General features: G+C 48.1%; 1 protein-coding gene across 1 annotated transcript; it reads right to left on the bottom strand.

Moving 5' to 3' along the window:
- Positions 1–622: 622 nt before the first annotated feature.
- On the bottom strand, positions 623–8472 carry TRAPPC2L (trafficking protein particle complex subunit 2L). Its single transcript, XM_073583465.1, has 5 exons — positions 8320–8472; positions 7490–7662; positions 2308–2395; positions 2067–2146; positions 623–1985 (listed from the first exon to the last, which is right to left on the bottom strand). The coding sequence occupies exons 1-5, from the start codon at positions 8425–8427 to the stop codon at positions 1940–1942; spliced, it is 495 nt and encodes a 164-aa protein (XP_073439566.1). The 5' UTR covers positions 8428–8472; the 3' UTR covers positions 623–1939.
- Between the last annotated feature and the right edge of the window lie 5369 nt (positions 8473–13841).

Below are 13841 nucleotides of genomic sequence, written 5' to 3'. Positions count from 1 at the left end.
TGGAGTACAGTCATTTGAATGCTTTAGGCACAAAATGAGAATAGGGTTGCTGAGTTATCTGCCCCAAAACATATTGTATTGGTGCATGCATGTATTGTGCCTGATTTGTGCAAAGCAACTTTAAGGACACTATTAGTGAGTGCTTGGATACAGTGTTATCTGAGCATGCTCCTAACATGTACGAGACACCACTGCTGCTAGACAGGTGCATCGCATGCAGAGATTGACTAACAAACAGGCAATAGCTGCATGTGTTGCGGCTGTCAAGCAGCTGTGGGGACGCAAACAAATTATTCAAGCACTTTTGTATGGATAAACTAAGGACAAGGATCACTGTTTTTGATCCTTGTCCTTAGTTTATACGTACAAGAGTTGCACATATGCAGATTTTGGATGTGGTGTGAAAATGTTCTCATGAAATATCGGTTAAAAGCAAGATCCATGGGAAATTCCAATAAAATCTGCTTTAAATCTGGAAATAAAGAGGTATTCCATGAGACCAATATCCCTTCAACCCTCAGGAACAGATGCAACATTGCGTATTTATATGGCCCTTTTAAATGATTGTTTTCATGTGTTACATGCCATTCAGAGCGTGTGGATTAATGCACAAGAATAAAACTTACATTGTACAGTTTACATTTATTCCAGACATCACATACACCAGAAAAGATGAACATTAATTCATAGTATAGGGACATTTACTGACCCTTCTGCAAGTTTGGACAGGAGGAGATGGTTCTAGCACTACTCATTTACATGTCGTTTTTTTGGAAGGCTACATTCACACATCAGTGTGTTGTGGTCTCAGGTTTTATCGTAGTTACTTTTTTAGTTTTTTTTTTTTTCTCTGAAACTGGTAAGTCTTAAAATAGATAAAAATCTAAGTTAAATAATGAGATGCTGATGCACAGAGTCTGCCTTCCTGGCATCTGTTTTATAGGGATCCACAAACTTTAATGGTCAAGTCTCATCAGCAAGACTGATGAAAACAGAACAAGTTCAGTGGATCACACATCAATGCTACTCTATGGGGTCCAAGGAAGAAAGAAAACTAAATCTGCGCTAGGAATTGTCACACTGATGGGTTGATGCAGCCTATGAAAGATTTGTGCAAAATAGGGTGAGTAATACATTAGTTGGTGCTCATGCAATAGATACAATTGAATGAGTCCTATTAGGGGGTGATAACCATTAGTAAACGTATGGATAAATAAAAGGGCTATTCTGCTCCATTCCCTTCTGCATCAGGAGTGACGCTGGTGTAATCACCTCTACCGAAACCTGCTGGGTCATGTGTGTGACATCACTGACCCTACAAAAACACTGATCTGAAAGTGAGCCAACCTGGAATAGCCCTTAAAGGAACTTTAATATTGATGGAGATCAGACTCGCTGATCATAAGTGTACCGTTCACAGCAGCTACACAATGTAGGGCTCCGTGCCATGACACCTTCATACAGCTGATCGTTGGGGGTCATGGGAGTCCTTCGCCCACAGATCTCATTAATAACCTGTCTTAACTATAGGTCATCACTATTAGAGAAAAAAAAAAAAGACAGCTGTAGAACTAGGACGAGAATCGTAATGCAATGCTCAGACTGGACGGCGGATCTCCTGACCCAATTGTGACAGCATGTATTTCTATGGAGCTGTCACGCTCGGGTCGAGAGTGCCGACTGCCAGCCTGAGCCTTGCAATCCTCGTCGCCTCTTCCCTTAAAGTCCCAGAAAACCCCCTACAGCAATTTCCTTGCATCTCATGCACATATGCAGATAAGTCTGTTGTATGATATACTCCTGCCATGTTACACGTGTAGGACCAGTAGATTATAGGTTTGTTCAGCAGTAACCAGATCGGTCCACAGTAACCAGACATATGTGCTGTGAATACAAAGTTATAGGAATTGGACACTTTAATATGATCTGAGGACGCAGTTCAGCACGCTGCTACCATCATGGAGGTGACTGTGTTATCAAAGGATCTGAAAATAAAAGAAAAGATCAGAAAAGCAAAGCATATGACCCAGCAAGTGGAAATTTAGCAATTTATCTTGAAGACTTACCGTGATTGAATGGGGTCTCCGGGGTTATAGAAGGGGTTGCACATAACATCTGTATAGGAGTTATGAAGCTTACGGAACATCTAATGGGTTAAATAAAGGGATCAATGAATAATATCTAAATGTCATCAATCTCCTCTTGTAGGTTATGGAATTGCTAGACATGCATTTTCCTAATACACATATTGCCATAGATGCAATTACCTAACACAAATAATCAGAGGTCGGCGCGTCGTGTACTCACACTACGAATCTCGTTGTCCCGGAGAGCCGTGTTTGAGGAGTCCACCACCATGACAAACTTGACTTTGGAGTTTGTGACATAGCCATAACTGAAGACAACATTAAGGAAGATCCTATCCAATATTTTTGGTAGGTTAGAGGCGTTTTCAGGTTTTAGAAAACCCCTATCTCCCATGCAGTTTGTATTAAACAACTAAGTTTTCTTTAGGCTGAGTTCACACGTGGCGTTTTTTTCGCGTTTCCGCGGCGGTTTTAACCGCGCGATTTTGCCGCGAAAAATAAGCATCCCATGCATTCCTATGGGATTCCGCAATGCTGTGCTAATGCTGCGGTTTTTACCGCGGCGGAATCGCTTCGCGGTAAACGCAGCATGCTCATTAATTTGCGGAATCGCGGCGATCCCGCACCCATAGGAATGCATTGTTCCGCTTACTTCCCGCATGTGGCTGTGCACACCATGCGGAAAGTAAGCAGAACAATTGCAGATGGTACCCACGGTCCGGAGGAGAGGAGACTGTCCTCCGGGCTTTGGGTACCATATCCCTGTAAAAAATAGAATTTAAAAATAAAAAATATTGTTGTTCTCACCCTCCGACGTCCCGCACAGCCTTCCCGCTTCTCTCCATGCTCCCGTTCCCAGTAAGCCTTTGCGAAAATGCCCGCGATGGCGTCCGTGATCGCGAAGTCTCGCGGTCATTCGCGCAACGTCATCGCGAATTACCGCGAAACATCGCGATCCCGCGAGAACGGACGTCATCGCGGGCATTTTCGCAAAGGATTACTGGGACCGGCTGCGCGGGACGTCGGAAGGTAAGAATAACACCATTTTTTATTTTTTTTTTTACATTCTATCTTTTACTACTGATGCTGCATAGGCGGCCTCAGTAGTAAAAAGTTGGTCACACTCGTCAAACACTGTGTTTGATGAGTGTGACCAACCTGTCAGTCAGTTCTCCAAGCGATGCTACAGATCGCTTGGAAAACGCCAGCATTCTGCAAGCTAAATACGCTTGCAAAATGCTAGTTTTTTCGCGGGAAAATCGCGGGAATTTAAAATGCGATTTTCCCGCGGACTGGAATTCCGGAACTCTCGCGGTAATTTCCGCGAGAGTTCCGGTACGTGTACACATAGCCTTACTCATCCTCCCCAGGTCCAACGCGGCTCATGGTATTGTCTGCAGGGTGATGTCAAAACGCTGCAGCTAATCAGTGAATAACATCAACTGGGGAAAGTCAATTAATGGCTGCAACGATATCGATGTGACAGACATTAAGATACCGGAAGCAGCAGTTGAGACTCGCCACTGGACCCAGGGAGGGTAATTAACCCCTTCATGACCAAGCCTATTTTGACCTTAATGACCAGGCCATTTTTTGCAATTCTGACCAGTGTCCCTTTATGAGGTAATAACTCAGGAACGCTTCAGCGATTCTGAGATTGTTTTTACCTGACATATTGGGCTTCATGTTAGTGGTAAATTTAGGTTGATAATTTTTGCATTTATTTGTCAAAAAATCAGAAATTTGGCGAAAATTTTGCAATTTTCAAATTTTGAGTTTTTATTCTGTTAAACCAGAGAGTTATGTGACACAAAATAGTTACTAAATAACATTTCCCACATGTCTACTTTACATCAGCACAATTTTAGAAACAAAATATTTTTTTGTTAGGAAGTTATAAGGGTTAAAAGTTGACCAGCGATTTCTCATTTTTACAATAAAATTTACAAAACCATTTTTTTTTAGGGACCACCTCACATTTGAAGTCACTTTGAGGGGTCTATATGGCAGAAAATACCCAAAAGTTACACCATTCTAAAAACTGCACCCCTCAAGCTACTCAAAACTGCATTCTAGAAGATTATTAACCCTTCAGGTGCTTCACAGGAAGTAAAGCAATGTGGAAAGAAAAAAATGGACATTTTAATTTTTCCAACAAAAATTTTCTTTTAGCATCAATTTTTTCGTTTTCACATGGGAAACAGGATAAAATGGATCCTAAAATTTGTAGGGCAATTTCTCCTGAGTACACCGATACCTCATATGTGGTCATAAACCACTGTTTGGGTGCACAGCAGGGCTCAGAAGGGAAGGAGCACCATTTGACTTTTTGAATGGAAAATATGCTGGAATATTTAGCGCTTGCCATGTCGCGTTTGGAGAGCCCCTGTGTGCATAAACATTGGAGCTCCTCCACAAGTGACCCCATTTTGGAAACTAGACCCCCCAAGGAACTTATCTAGATGCATAGTGATCACTTTGAACCCCCAGGTGCTTCACAAATTGATCTGTAGAAAAAAAAAAAAATACTTTTTTTTTTTTCACAAAAATTTTCTTTCAGCCTCAGTTTTTTCATTTTCACATGGGCAACAGGATAAAATGGATCCTAAATTTTGTTGAGCAATTTCTCCTGAGTACACCGATACCTCATATGTGGTCATAAACCACTGTTTGGGTGCACGGCAGGGCCCGGAAGGCAAGGAGCACCATTTGACTTTTTGAATGGAAAATTAGCTCCAATCGCTATCGGACACCATGTCGAGTTTGGAGAGCCCCTGTGTACCTAAACATTGGAGCTCCCCCACAAATGACCTCATTTTGGAAACTAGACCCCCTAAGGAACTTCTCTAGATGTGTGGTGAGCACTTTGAACCCCCAAGTGCTTCACAAAAGTTTATAACGTAGAGCAGTGAAAATAAAAAATAATTTTTTTTTCCTCAAAAATGATTTTTAGCACGCTATTTTTAATTTTCACAAGGTTAACAGGAGAAATTGGACCACAAATCTTGTTGTCCAGTTTGTCCTGAGTACGCTGGTACCCCATATGTGGGGGGGGGGACCACTGTTTGGGCACACAGCAGGGCTCAGAAGGGAAGGAGCACCATTTGACTTTTTGAAATGCAAATTACTTCCAATCGCTATCGGACACCATGTCGAGTTTGGAGAACCCCTGTGCACCTAAACATTGGAGCTCCCCCACAAATGACCCCATTTTGGAAACTAGACTCCCTAAGGAACTTATCTAGATGTGTAGTGAGCACCTTGAACCCCCAAGTGCTTCACAAAAGTTTATAACGCAGAGCCGTGAAAATAAAAATATTTTTTTTTTCCCTCAAAAAATTATTATTTTTTAGTGCGCAATTTTTTATTTTCACAAGGGTAGCAGGATAAATTAGACCCCAAAATTTATTGTCCAGTTTGTCCTGAGTACGCTGGTACCCCACATGTGGGGGGGGGGGACCACTGTTTGGGCACACGTCGGGGCTCGGAAGGGAAGTAGTGACATTTTGAAATGCTGACTTTGATGGAATGGTCTGCGGGCATCATGTTACATTTGCAGAACCCCTGATGTACCTAAACTGTAGAAACCCCCCACAAGTGACCCCATTTTGGAAACTAGACCCCCCCAAGGAACTTATCTAGATGTGTGGTGAGCACCTTGAACCCCCAAGTGCTTCACAGAAGTTTATAACAGAGACGTGAAAATAAAAAATATTTTTTTTCCTCAAAAAAAAAATGATTTTTAGCCAGCAATTTTTTTTTCACAAGGGTGGCAGGATAAATTGGACCCCAAAAGTTGTTGTACAGTTTGTCCTGAGTACGCTGGTGCCCCATATATGGGGGGGGGGGGGGGGGGACTATTGTTTGGGCACACATAAGGGCTCGGAATGGAAGTAGTGGCATTTTGAAATCTGCGGTCGTCGTTACGTTTGCAGAGCCCCTGTGTGCCTAAACAATAGAAACCCCCCACAAGTGACCCCATTTTGGAAACTAGACCTCCCAAATAACTTGTCTAGATGCCTGGTGAGCATTTGGACCTCCAATTGCTTCACAGAAGTTTATAACGCAGAGACGTGAAAATAAAAAAAAAAAATTTCCACAAAAATATTTTTTTAGCCACCAATTTTTTATTTTCCCAAGGGTACCAGGAGAAATTAGACCCCCAAAGTTGTTGTGCAATTTTTCCTGAGTACGCTGATACCCCATATGTTGGTGTAAACCACTGTTTGGGGACACGTCGGGGCTTGGAAGGGAGGAAGCACCGTTTAACTTTTTGAACGCAAAATTGGCTGGAATCAATGGTTGCACCATGTCGCGTTTGGAGACCCCCTGATGTGCCTAAACAGTGGAAACCCATCAATTCTAACTTCCCCCCTAACCCCAACACACCCCTAACCCTAATCCCAACTCTAACCATAACCCTAACCGTACCCCTAATCCCAACCCTAACCACAAGTCTAACCTCTTTCCAACCCTAACCCTCTCTGCAACCATAACCCTAATGGAAAAATAAAAATAAACATATTTTCTTTATTTTATTAGTTGAGCCTACCTATGGCGGTGATAATCGGGGGGTTTATTTACTTTTTCTTTCATTTTGATCACTGTGAGAGTGATCAAAATGAAAGAATGGAATCTGCAGCCGGCAGAATCGGGCGGGCGCACTGCGCAAGTGCCCGCCATTTTCCAAGATGGCGGCGCCCATCATCCGGACCCGAGGGACACCGGGGACTCAGGAGGTACCGGGGGGGGAATCGGAGGCTGGCGGGGAGCAGAGGGAATGGGAGGGGGGGCAGATGATGACAGCGGCGGCAGATCGCCGCTGTCATTCAGTTGCGGGGGGGGGGGGGGGGGGGCGATCGCCAGTAGGGGGGGTGGAATCGGTGTCTCCAGCCATGTCCGATGCTACAACAGCGTCGGACATGGCTGGATTGTAATATTTCATCAGTTTTCATTGATGAAATATTACTATCGCTCTGATTGGCTTTCACTTTTAACAGCCAATCAGAGCGATCGTAGCCACGTGGGGGCGAAGCCACGCCCCCTGTGGTGAATTACAAAGCCCCCTGTATCTGCGGGTCGGGTGACCTTTCAGTGACCCCGGTCACCCGACCCGCAGGGGGGCTTTAAAGTCATGACGCCACATAGGCACATAGGCGTCACTGGTCAGATTTGTACCAGGTTTCATGACGCCTATGTGGCATCATTGGTCGTGAAGGGGTTAAAGCGCTTAAAAAAGAAAAAAAAATACTGTGCACATAAACTGCAGCTCCCCAACGGTTGTGGACTAAGCTCTGGCAGCTTCAGGCTCTTGCTGAGCATGCTGGGAGTTGTAGTTTTCACCAGATGCCACTTCCTCCCCTCTCCCTATTCAGAGCAGGGGTTTCTCCTATGGAGGATACACTTTGTAGTCTTCTGTGGGATATAGCAGTCCCAAGTAAAGTTCTCTTTGATCCACCAGCGCCTTCCCCATGGCGGAAATCTTCTCATCCACCACGTCCAGGGAGGTGTGCACCGTGTAGTGGAACTTCAGCTGGTTCTCGGTGGGAATGCTGCGGATGTAGAGGGGATAGTTCTGCAACACAGACCAACACAGTGAGTTATTATTACAGCGTCAGGGTCCTGATGAGACCCTCATGTCACGGCCGTGCCGCCTCTCCAGCCCCTTCATTACGCGCCGTGATTCATTCATTATAGGGTCTAGACACAAACTACAACTCCCAAGCATATAACAGCAGATGCAAAAACCTATGGGCAACTACAACTCCCAGCATACCTTCCAGAACATTGAACTGCCAAGGGCATTGTGGGAGTTTAAAAAAAAGCTCTGGACAACTACAACTCCCAGCAGATAATAAAAACATAGCAGATAAATACTAGGAGTTGTTTTAAATTAGATACACTACAACTCCCAACACTCCCCCACAAAGATAAAACACCAGATGCATGCTGGGATCTGGAAAACTCGACAGTGAACCACAACTCCCAGCATATCAACAGCACATGCTAAATGGAATTGCGAAGCACTACAACTCCCAGCATAGCTTCACGATCAGAAACTAGAAGCGGCACCACTGAGTTGTCAAGCCCAATGTGGGTTGGGGGACTACAAGTCTCAACAAGACCAACATCAGCTTCAGATTAGACCACAGCTGCCCTGCAGGTCTCCTCCGTCATAGACCTGCACGAGGTGGATCAGCGGAATCAGCCGAGATCGCACAGGTCTGCTCACCTCCTTAGCGATGACAGCCACACACACCGCCATCTTGGTCCTCCCACAAAAACAACAACCCACCCAGGACGTTACACTACCGGTCACATGACTCCGCCTCCGCGACATGGCCTGGGTTCACGAGACACGGTGATCACGTGGGTGTTTGCTGCAGTTACGGAGGCTGCGCGAGTCCAAAGTAGTCGTCGTTATCGACTCGCGCTCGTGTTCAATGAAGCATGTGGATTTCCCGCCTTTTATTAGTGTTATCCCACGTCTAGCAGCAGTGATGTGACCTGCGCCCCCACAAGAACAAGCCAGTGCCCCACAGGAGACAGCCAGAGCCTCCATAATGAGGGCGACAGCGGTGCCTCCATGAGATATAACCTGTGCCTCCACCAGAGACAGCCAGCGAACCGACAAGAGTCAGCCAAAGCCTGTAAGGGACAGCGATACCCCATAATAATGGCAGCAGCAGTGTTCCCTGTAAAAGACAGCCAGAGCCTCCATAATGAGGGCGACAGCAGTGCCCCCCACAAGAGACAGCCAGAGCCTCCATAATAATGACAGCAGTGCCCCCCACAAGAGACAGCCAGAGCCTCCATAATAATGACAGCAGTGCCCCCCACAAGAGACAGCCAGAGCCTCCATAATAATGACAGCAGTGCCCCCCACAAGAGACAGCCAGAGCCTCCATAATAATGACAGCAGTGCCCCCCACAAGAGACAGCCAGAGCCTCCATAATAATGACAGCAGTGCCCCCCACAAGAGACAGCCAGAGCCTCCATAATAATTACAGCAGTGCCCCCCACAAGAGACAGCCAGAGCCTCCATAATAATGACAGCAGTGTCCCCCACAAGAGACAGCCAGAGCCTCCATAATAATGACAGCAGTGCCCCCCACAAGAGACAGCCAGAGCCTCCATAATAATGACAGCAGTGTCCCCCACAAGAGACAGCCAGAGCCTCCATAATAATGACAGCAGTGTCCCCCACAAGAGACAGCCAGAGCCTCCATAATAATGACAGCAGTGTCCCCCACAAGAGACAGCCAGAGCCTCCATAATAATGACAGCAGTGTCCCCCACAAGAGACAGCCAGAGCCCCCATCATACAGCAGCAGTGCCCCACAAGAGACAGCCAGAGCCCCCATCATAATGACAGCAGTGTCCCCCACAAGAGACAGCCAGAGCCCCCATCATACAGCAGCAGTGCCCCACAAGAGACAGCCAGAGCCCCCATCATAATGACAGCAGTGTCCCCCACAAGAGACAGCCAGAGCCCCCATCATACAGCAGCAGTGCCCCACAAGAGACAGCCAGAGCCTCCATAATAATGACAGCAGTGTCCCCACAAGAGACAGCCAGAGCCCCCATCATAATGACAGCAGCAGTGCCCCACAAGAGACAGCCAGAGCCTCTATAATAATGACAGCAGCAGTGCCCCCTGTAAGGGACAGCCAGGCCCCAATAATGGCAGCAGCAGTGTCCCCATAATAATGACAGCAGCAGTGCCCCACAAGAGACAGCCAGAGCCCCCATAATAATGACAGCAGTGTCCCCCACAAGAGACAGCCAGAGCCTCCATAATAATGACAGCAGTGCCCCCCACAAGAGACAGCCAGAGCCCCCATCATAATGACAGCAGCAGTGCCCCCTGTAAGGGACAGCCAGGCCCCAATAATGGCAGCAGCAGTGTCCCCATAATAATGACAGCAGCAGTGCCCCACAAGAGACAGCCAGAGCCTCCATAATAATGACAGCAGTGTCCCCCACAAGAGTCAGCCAAAGCCTGTAAGGGACAGCGATACCCCATAATAATGGCAGCAGCAGTGTTACCTTACCTGTAAAAAACAGCCAGAGCCTCCATAATGAGGGCGACAGCAGTGTCCCCCACAAGAGACAGCCAGAGCCTCCATAATAATTACAGCAGTGCCCCCCACAAGAGACAGCCAGAGTCTCCATAATAATGACAGCAGTGTCCCCCACAAGAGACAGCCAGAGCCTCCATAATAATGACAGCAGTGTCCCCCACAAGAGACAGCCAGAGTCTCCATAATAATGACAGCAGTGTCCCCCACAAGAGACAGCCAGAGCCTCCATAATAATGACAGCAGTGTCCCCCACAAAAGACAGCCAGAGCCCCCATCATAATGACAGCAGCAGTGCCCCACAAGAGACAGCCAGAGCCTCCATAATAATGACAGCAGTGTCCCCCACAAGAGACAGCCAGAGCCCCCATCATAATGACAGCAGCAGTGCCCCACAAGAGACAGCCAGAGCCTCCATAATAATGACAGCAGTGTCCCCACAAGAGACAGCCAGAGCCCCCATCATAATGACAGCAGCAGTGCCCCACAAGAAACAGCCAGAGCCTCCATAATAATGACAGCAGTGTCCCCACAAGAGACAGCCAGAGCCTCCATAATAATGACAGCAGTGTCCCCCACAAGAGACAGCCAGAGCCTCCATAATAATGACAGCAGTGTCCCCCACAAAAGACAGCCAGAGCCCCCATCATAATGACAGCAGCAGTGCCCCACAAGAGACAGCCAGAGCCTCCATAATAATGACAGCAGTGTCCCCCACAAGAGACAGCCAGAGCCCCCATCATAATGACAGCAGCAGTGCCCCACAAGAGACAGCCAGAGCCCCCATCATAATGACAGCAGTGTCCCCCACAAGAGACAGCCAGAGCCCCCATCATAATGACAGCAGCAGTGCCCCACAAGAGACAGCCAGAGCCTCCATAATAATGACAGCAGTGTCCCCACAAGAGACAGCCAGAGCCCCCATCATAATGACAGCAGCAGTGCCCCACAAGAAACAGCCAGAGCCTCCATAATAATGACAGCAGTGTCCCCCACAAGAGACAGCCAGAGCCCCCATCATAATGACAGCGGCAGTGCCCCACAAGAGACAGCCAGAGCCTCCATAATAATGACAGCAGTGTTCCCCACAAGAGACAGCCAGAGCCTCCATAATAATGACAGCAGTGTCCCCCACAAGAGACAGCCAGAGCCCCCATCATAATGACAGCAGTGTCCCCCACAAGAGACAGCCAGAGCCCCCATCATAATGACAGCAGCAGTGCCCCCTGTAAGGGACAGCCAGGCCCCAATAATGGCAGCAGCAGTGTCCCCATAATAATGACAGCAGCAGTGTCCCACAAGAGACAGCCAGAGCCTCCATAATAATGACAGCAGTGTCCCCCACAAGAGACAGCCAGAGCCCCCATCATACAGCAGCAGTGCCCCACAAGAGACAGCCAGAGCCTCCATAATAATGACAGCAGTGTCCCCCACAAGAGACAGCCAGAGCCCCCATCATAATGACAGCAGCAGTGCCCCACAAGAGACAGCCAGAGCCTCTATAATAATGACAGCAGCAGTGCCCCCTGTAAGGGACAGCCAGGCCCCAATAATGGCAGCAGCAGTGTCCCCATAATAATGACAGCAGCAGTGCCCCACAAGAGACAGCCAGAGCCCCCATAATAATGACAGCAGTGTCCCCCACAAGAGACAGCCAGAGCCTCCATAATAATGACAGCAGTGCCCCCCACAAGAGACAGCCAGAGCCCCCATCATAATGACAGCAGCAGTGCCCCCTGTAAGGGACAGCCAGGCCCCAATAATGGCAGCAGCAGTGTCCCCATAATAATGACAGCAGCAGTGCCCCACAAGAGACAGCCAGAGCCTCCATAATAATGACAGCAGTGTCCCCCACAAGAGACAGCCAGAGCCTCCATAATAATGACAGCAGTGTCCCCCACAAGAGACAGCCAGAGCCTCCATAATAATGACAGCAGTGTCCCCCACAAGAGACAGCCAGAGCCTCCATAATAATGACAGCAGTGTCCCCACAAGAGACAGCCAGAGCCTCCATAATAATGACAGCAGTGTCCCCATAAGAGACAGCCAGAGCCTCCATAATAATGACAGCATTGTCCCCCACAAGAGACAGCCAGAGCCTCCATTATAATGACAGCAGTGTCCCCCCACAAGAGACAGCCAGAGCCCCCATCATAATGACAGCAGCAGTGCCCCCTGTAAGGGACAGCCAGGTCCCAATAATGGCAGCAGCAGTGCCCCCATAATAATGACAGCAGCAGTGCCCCACAAGACAGCCAGAGCCTCCATAATAATGACAGCAGCAGTGCCCCACAAGACAGCCAGAGCCTCCATAATAATGACAGCAGTGTCCCCACAAGAGACAGCCAGAGCCTCCATAATGACAGAAGTGTCCCCCACAAGAGACAGCCAGAGCCTCCATAATAATGACAGCAGTGTCCCCATAAGAGACAACCAGAGCCTCCATAATAATGACAACAGTGTCCCCCACAAGAGACAGCCAGAGCCTCCATAATAATGACAGCAGTGTCCCCATAAGAGACAGACAGAGCCTCCATAATAATGACAGCATTGTCCCCCACAAGAGACAGCCAGAGCCTCCATAATAATGACAGCAGTGTCCCCCACAAGAGACAGCCAGAGCCCCCATCATAATGACAGCAGCAGTGCCCCCTGTAAAGGACAGCCAGGCCCCAATAATGGCAGCAGCAGTGTCCCCATAATAATGACAGCAGCAGTGCCCCACAAGAGACAGCCAGAGCCTCCATAATAATGACAGCAGTGTCCCCCACAAGAGACAGCCAGAGCCTCCATAATAATGACAGCAGTGTCCCCCACAAGAGACAGCCAGAGCCTCCATAATAATGACAGCAGTGTCCCCATAAGAGACAGACAGAGCCTCCATAATAATGACAGCATTGTCCCCCACAAGAGACAGCCAGAGCCTCCATAATAATGACAGCAGTGTCCCCCACAAGCAACAGCCAGAGCCTCCATAATAATGGCAGCAGCAGTGCCCCCATAAGAGACAGCCCCCCATAATAATGACAGCAGAAGTGCCCCCATAAGAGACATACAGAGCCTCCATAATAATGGCAACAGCAGTGCCCCCTGTAAGGGACAGCCAGAGCCTCCATAATAATGACAGCTGCAGCGCCCCCACATGAGACAATAGCCAGGCAGTACCCCCACAATAATGACAGCTGCAGCACCCCCACATGAGACAATAGGCAGAGCCCTCATAATAATGGCAGCCGCAGCGCTCCCACATGAGACAAAAGATAGAGCCCCCATAATAATGACTGCTGCAGCACCCCCACATGAGACAATAGATAGTCAGAGCCCCCATAATAATAACAGCCGCAGCACCCCCACATGAGACAATAGACAGTCAGAGCCTCCATAGTGACAGCCGCAGCGCCCCCACGAGACAATAGACAGAGCCCTCACAATAATGGCAACCGCAGCACCCCCACATGAGACAATAGACAGTCAGAGCCTTCATAGTGACAGCCGCAGCGCCCCCACATGAGACAATAAACAGAGCCCCCGTAATAATGGCAACCACAGCGCTCCCACATGAGACAATAGACAGTCAGAGCCCCCATAATAATGACAGCCGCAGCGCCCCCACATTTGACAATACATAGACAGACTGTGCCCCACTAATAATGTAAGCCGCAGCACCCCCAC

This window comes from Dendrobates tinctorius, unplaced genomic scaffold (assembly GCF_039654945.1).
Source record: "Dendrobates tinctorius isolate UK_male_01 unplaced genomic scaffold, ASM3965494v1 ptg000009l, whole genome shotgun sequence".
Taxonomy (NCBI): Eukaryota; Metazoa; Chordata; class Amphibia; order Anura; family Dendrobatidae; genus Dendrobates; species Dendrobates tinctorius.
The sequence above is the reverse complement of the archived record's forward strand: the minus strand, read 5'-3'. Positions and strand labels throughout refer to the sequence as shown.